The sequence below is a fragment of the Echinops telfairi genome, unplaced genomic scaffold (assembly GCF_000313985.2).
Source record: "Echinops telfairi isolate 266 unplaced genomic scaffold, ASM31398v2 ScPeMD7_443;HRSCAF=831, whole genome shotgun sequence".
Taxonomy (NCBI): Eukaryota; Metazoa; Chordata; class Mammalia; order Afrosoricida; family Tenrecidae; genus Echinops; species Echinops telfairi.
This window is the reverse complement of record NW_022104341.1, coordinates 76,212,968-76,218,943: the sequence shown is the minus strand read 5'-3', so window position 1 is coordinate 76,218,943 and position 5,976 is coordinate 76,212,968. Positions and strand designations below refer to the sequence as shown.

General features: G+C 39.2%; 1 protein-coding gene across 9 annotated transcripts in view; it reads left to right on the top strand.

Annotated features, from left to right (window-relative positions):
• The window catches only part of OSBPL9 (oxysterol binding protein like 9), a 158,860-nt gene that overhangs the window by 18,260 nt on the left and 134,624 nt on the right, over window positions 1–5,976 (top strand). For all 9 annotated transcript variants that reach the window (XM_004699432.4, XM_004699431.3, XM_045291890.1 and 6 more), the window contains exon 2: window positions 4,158–4,208. In XM_004699432.4, the coding sequence (XP_004699489.1) occupies window positions 4,158–4,208 (51 nt within the window). The remainder of the gene's footprint in view (window positions 1–4,157; window positions 4,209–5,976) is intronic.

Here is a 5,976-nt window from a genome sequence, read left to right as displayed (position 1 = left end):
ATAATTTGCTCCCATGTGCTCTCATCAGACATGTCCCTCTCCCTGAGCTGCAGCTTCAGTGAAATAAATTCTTCTGGGGGGAGGGGCAGGTGTCCAAGTAGTTGGGATTGAGCCCAGCCCATCAGACATCTCCACTGATTCCCTACTTCATGCCGGCATGTTGTATTCACATCTTGGAGCGCTGGGTTGAAGTCTGGTCCCTCTTTCCCTGTGGAGATATAAATAATATCCTCCCCTTGGGTGGGTTAGTGTCCTGTTCCCCCGCTACCCATTTCTTTTTTTCCCTTTTCCCCCCTCCTTTTTAGTTGGCTACCATACGTGTCCCTGGATTTGGTCTGGCCCCTGCCATGCTACCTGGTCCTCACCCCAGGAATGTTTGTATACAGTAGCTTTTCCCTATGCTCATTTGCATTTTATTTTAAGCTTACCTCAGCAGACTCATGTTGTACTTGCCCTTTGTGCTTGGCTTACTTCACTTAGCATGATTTCCTCCAGTTCTTCCCATGCGGCAATGTGCTTCATGTGTTCATCATTGCTTTTTAGTGATGCATAGTACTCCATTGTATGTATGTAGTACTCCATTGTATGTATGTAGTACTCCATTGTATGTATGTACCAGTTTTCTAATCCACTTGTCAGTTGATGGAAATTTGGGTTGTTTCTAACTCCTTGCAATTGTGAACTGTTTCAGCACATTTTTAATGCAGTTTTTGTGGTAAAATTCGTGCCTTAGCTGATAATCGGGTCGGCTTATATTGGGGTATATATGGTAATCCACATATCATATGATTAAATAATTCAATCAGATACAGAATTTTAAATAAGTGTGCCAGACTCCACACCCCTTCCCCCATTCCTTATTCTTAGGGTGATGCAATAAAAACCAGGCCAACTGAGTATGATTAGCCAGACTTTGTTGTTTGTTTGACACTGCTCATGGTTACTATTTTTTGTGGTCCTCCTATATACATATATTTACACCGATTCCTTAACCAGGAATATGAAAGATTATATTTGTAACAGTTTTATATAGTTCAATCATATCAAGGAGTTGTACAATCATTTCTACAATCAATTTTAGAACATTTTCTTCCTTGTACTCATTGGTATTAGCCGGACTCTAAAAATCCAAACTCACTGCCATCTGGTGGATGCCGACTTACTGACCCTATTGGGCAGGGTGGGACTGCCCCTTTGCGTTTCCGAGACTACAGTTCTTTATGGAAGTAGAAAGCCCCGTCTTTCTCCCAATAAGCTGCTGGTGGTTTGGAACTGTTGATTTTGCAGTTGGCAGCCCAATGTGTAACCACTACACAACCAGGGCTCTTTTAGATTCTTAATAGGTGAGGGCATGGGGGAGGGAGGGAAAAAAGAGGAACTGATACCAAGGGCTTAATAGAAAGTAAATGTTTAAAAAATAATGATGGCAACATATGTACAAATATGCTTGATACAATTGATGTATGGGTTGTTATAAGAGCTGTAAGAACCTCCAATAAAATGATCTTTTGATAAAAAATAAAAAGGGAACTTTTTTTCTCCCTGTTAATGATGGGGAAAGGGTGGCTTTGGGAAAGATATAAGCCTGACTCTAACTCCAACTTTTTTATATGTAAATAAAGTCTTTCTAGGAGCTAGATAGCCTCAGTATCTTAAGCTTTTCACAACCTAGAGATGTTTGCAAATTTTGGAGTTTCATCTCTTTTACATATAATTGCTTAGGAAAATATCTCTCTCATTTTCCTGCACCATGGGGATTTAGCCCAAGGACCTTCCTCCAGGCTGTAACTATTTGGCATTTTCTAGGAAAAGAAGTTTTTAATCCCCTTTCAGAACAGAGCAATTAGCTTAATTAGGAAAATAACAGATCTAATCCAATGGTATGTAAAAATGTTTTTGGAACACTAGGGCTTTTAAGGGGAACGTTGAGAAGTCCAGGGAACTTGTATTTTCCCCACAGCACTATAAAGAGAAGCATTGTGCAGGTGATGGAGGTGGTAGATTACCAAATCCAAAGCATTCAGATAAAGCTTCCCATTTTAGGCAACTGAAGAATGAGTAGGAATTAACCAGTAAATGAATGAAGGGTGGATGAATAAAGATATTTCTCACACAAAATAACTCACTGCTGTCAAGTCAATTCTGACTCAAAACCACCTGATAGGTCAGGACAGAGGTGCCCCCCTTGGGTTTCTGGAGTAGAACAGCTAGTAAGTTTGAACTACTAACAGCACAGTCTGTGGCCCAACTCGTGTCAGAGCCCACAGCACCACCAGGGCTCCTTCAGGCAATGGGAAAGATCAAATTTAACTTGTTAGGGGAATGGAAAAGTCAGCGTGGTAGAAACATAGGCACTTTATGGGTAATGAGCCAGAGTCTCTGTGGAGGGTAAATTGGGAAATGTGCATTCTATCCAAAGAGCCATATTGAAGGGAGACGTCGGACAGGGCAAGATATGACAAAACACCAATTTATAAACTATCAAGGGCTCATGAGGGAGGGGGGAGCGGGGAGGGGAGAAAAATGAGGACCTAATGTCGGGGGGTTTAAGTGGAGAGAAAATGTTTTGAGAAACAATGTACAAATGCGCTCTACACAATTGATGTGTGTATGGATTGCGATAACAGTTGTATGAGCCCCTAATAAAATGTTTAAAAAAAAAGAAAAAGAAAAAAAAATAAATAAAGGAAAATAAAGGATCTAAAAAAAAACTTGAACAGGGAAAAAAAGTTTTCTTTTGCTTTTTAATCAAGGAAGTGAACTGATCAGAATTATATTTTGAAAAGACCCTTGTCTGGCTACTAGTGTGTGGAGAAGGGACTGGAGACAAAGAAGGAAGGAAGATATGGTGATCTACTTCTAGGGGAAAAATATCACCAGTGAAAGAAAGCCTTATGAACAAAGAACTAGTAAATGCTAAAGGATTTTTTTCCTTTTTTATTTAGGTGTATTTTCTCTAACTATTTTATTTATAAACTTTTTTGGTTCTGTTCAGAACTGAGAATTTTGTCCTAAAATATATGAGTTTTTCTTTTTGTTTTTTTATAAGTAGAACAAAATGAAGAGCAGTACTTCATTCTTTGGCTCAAGAACTTAAATGTTAGATACCAGTAGTTTAAAGTGGCATAGTTTTTCTTTAAATCATGATCCAATGATACCTTGTTTTGCTTTTTTCTCCCATAGGAGGCACCTGATGAGTGACAGAAAGGCAGAACATCAGGGGCAATAACATTCTAGAGCTAGAATGGGAAATTAGAGAGAACAAAAAAAAAAAAGAAAAAATGTGACCTATTTGGGGAATTGTAAAGAAAGCGTCTCCGTTGTTTCTCCAAGTATCTGTCAGAGTCATCGGGAGTCATTCTTAACCTTCCTGATGATTTAAAAACTCTGTAAAATGTGAGCTATGCTGTTGTTGGGTGCCGTTGGTCAGCTGACTCACAGCAGCCCTCTACAACAGACCGACACACGACCTTGGCCTGCGCTCCTCACGATTGTTCTGTGGTCAAGCCCACGGTTGCAGCCAATGTGTAATCCATCTTGTCCAGGCCCTTTCTCTTTGTCACTGTCTCTCTACCAAGCACGATGTCCTTCTCCAGGGACTGGTCTCTCCTGACATGTCCAAAGTACTTCACCATCCTTGCCTCTAAGGAGCGTTCTTGGTTATACAGCCAAAACGGAAAACTTTGGACTGGAGTTAAGAGGCATAAAGGAAGAATGGATTTTGTACTTTGACAGATTCCACAATTTAAATTCCACATATTAAAGCTAAACTCAATGACACTGACTTAATTCTGACTCAGGCAACGCTTTGGGACAGAGTGGCACTGCCCCTTTGAATTTCCAAGGCTGTAATCTTTACGGGTGTAGAAGGTCTTATGGGCTCACACTGCTGACCTGGTGGTTAGCAGCCCTACTTGTAACACTCAATACAACCAGGGCTCCTACAAAGATGGACATTAATTTTACACTTATATAGAATATGCAGCCTACCGTTTTGAAACCTATTAATTCCCCTATCCAAAGAGGTTTATTTGGAGTGATGGTGAGTGGAAAGAGGGGTGCATATTATTGAGAATCTGGTCTTTTAACCCCAGATGATTCTTAAAAACTATCAGCCTGTTAACCTCGTATTCATGAAATTTTTTTTTCTTTTTCAGTCCAAAGACAAAATGATGAGAGGCTCACGCAGAGGATGTGTTAGACTCAGAGTAAGTATTAATCTTTGTCAAAACCAATTTGTAACAGAAAGAAAAAAATACATATATATTATTGAAAGCATTGAAGATTAGCATCCTTCCTATGTTGGGACTGGAAGATAAAGCTCAGAAAGGAGACTTGATTTCCCTAAAGTAACTGCTAGTCAGTACCAGAACCAGGAGTAGAACTCAGCTCTTTTGGCCTATAATTTACTGTTGCATTCATGAATTAATGCAGCTACAGACTTTTTTTTTTTAAACAGATACGGGAAGCAGTAGAAAGAAATTCTGAAATTTTCTACTTTAACTACTTTGTTCATCTTGATATTTACTAATAATCTAGATAGCATTATACTGTAGAAATATAAGGCAAGGCACAACTATAATTAAAAAATATTTGGTAGCCACCAGGGGGAAAAATTACATTAAAAAAGTAAAAGGAGAGGGAGGGAGAAAAAAAAAGTAAGAGGAAATGGGAAGTTAAATTTAGTAATGTAGTTTGCAAAACTCAGCATATCTAAAATATTATTTTAATATTTAATCAGTCACTGCACTCTTTCCTCCCTTATCAACATGATTAAGTTCCAGAGACTAGGTAGTTATTCAAAGAGATCACACACACAAAAAAAGATAACTACTCATTATGTAACTGCCCAATTCCCTCATTACATAACTGCCAAACCACTGAGAATCATGGCTCAGCCAAGTGGGCACATGAACTTAATAATCCTCACCGCCACTATTACTCTCATCTAGCACCTCAGCATTTGTTAGTGCCTGATATATGTAGTTAATGTGCGAAATAGTTGTATAGTAGATATTTAAGTTTTGTTGTAAAAGTGAAATGTCGGATAACAAGATTGTTGATAAATGAGAGGGTGTGTACAAAAGCATGACTTTTTTTTTTCTTACACTAAGTCTTGGAAAAGGAGCCCAGTTGGCATAGTGGTTACGAATTGGGCTGCTATCCACAAGGTCAGCAGTTGGAAACCACCAGCCGCTCCGAGGAGCCCGACTGTTAGGGTCTCAGAAACCCACAGGGGGTTGCTGTCAGTCCCCATTTTTTGGGAGGGTTAAAGAAGGCCCTGTCTCTGTCATGACTAGATGAGCCAGCCTCTCGTAGCCTTTTTCAAGTCCCACTGCCTGTTTGGCTGCCATCTTTTTTTCCTACAGCCTTATTTTTGAAAATGCGATGTGGTTGGTAAGCGTACTCTTGCCTTTATGAGCAGTCTCTGGTAGAATTCAGAAAATTCTCTGAGAAGGTAAACAAATTATAATGGAAAAATTCTGGCACTGAATAGAAATATGACTGATGAGCAGGACAGAAATGAGGTCTGTTTTTAACAGATGGTCATCTACAGCAGCATACAGATTTTTGCAAATTCAAGTTATTCTCTACAGTTTACTCTGTTTGTTTCTCTTTGTCTTCTTCGTTGAATTGCTTTTCTAAGCACTTGCTATTGACCCAAGTTACCATTCAGTCTGGTATTAACTGCTTTTTTGGCTTGTGCTGGGCTCAGTTGAAGACTTTGGCAGAGTTGTATTGAGTCTGATCTACACTTGAATTCAAGCTGGAATTGGGCCACTGTCTCATTCTTGCATCTAATGTACTAGCTTTGTTTTTGCTTTTAAATATTGCTTAATTAATTATTAAACCTACCATCTAGGTTAAGAAATAGAAGCTTGCCAGCTGACCCTGAAGACTTTCCAGGTGCCCTATTCAAATGACAGTTCCCTCCTATTCTGACAGTTGTCACTTCTTGCATTTTTAAAATAATTT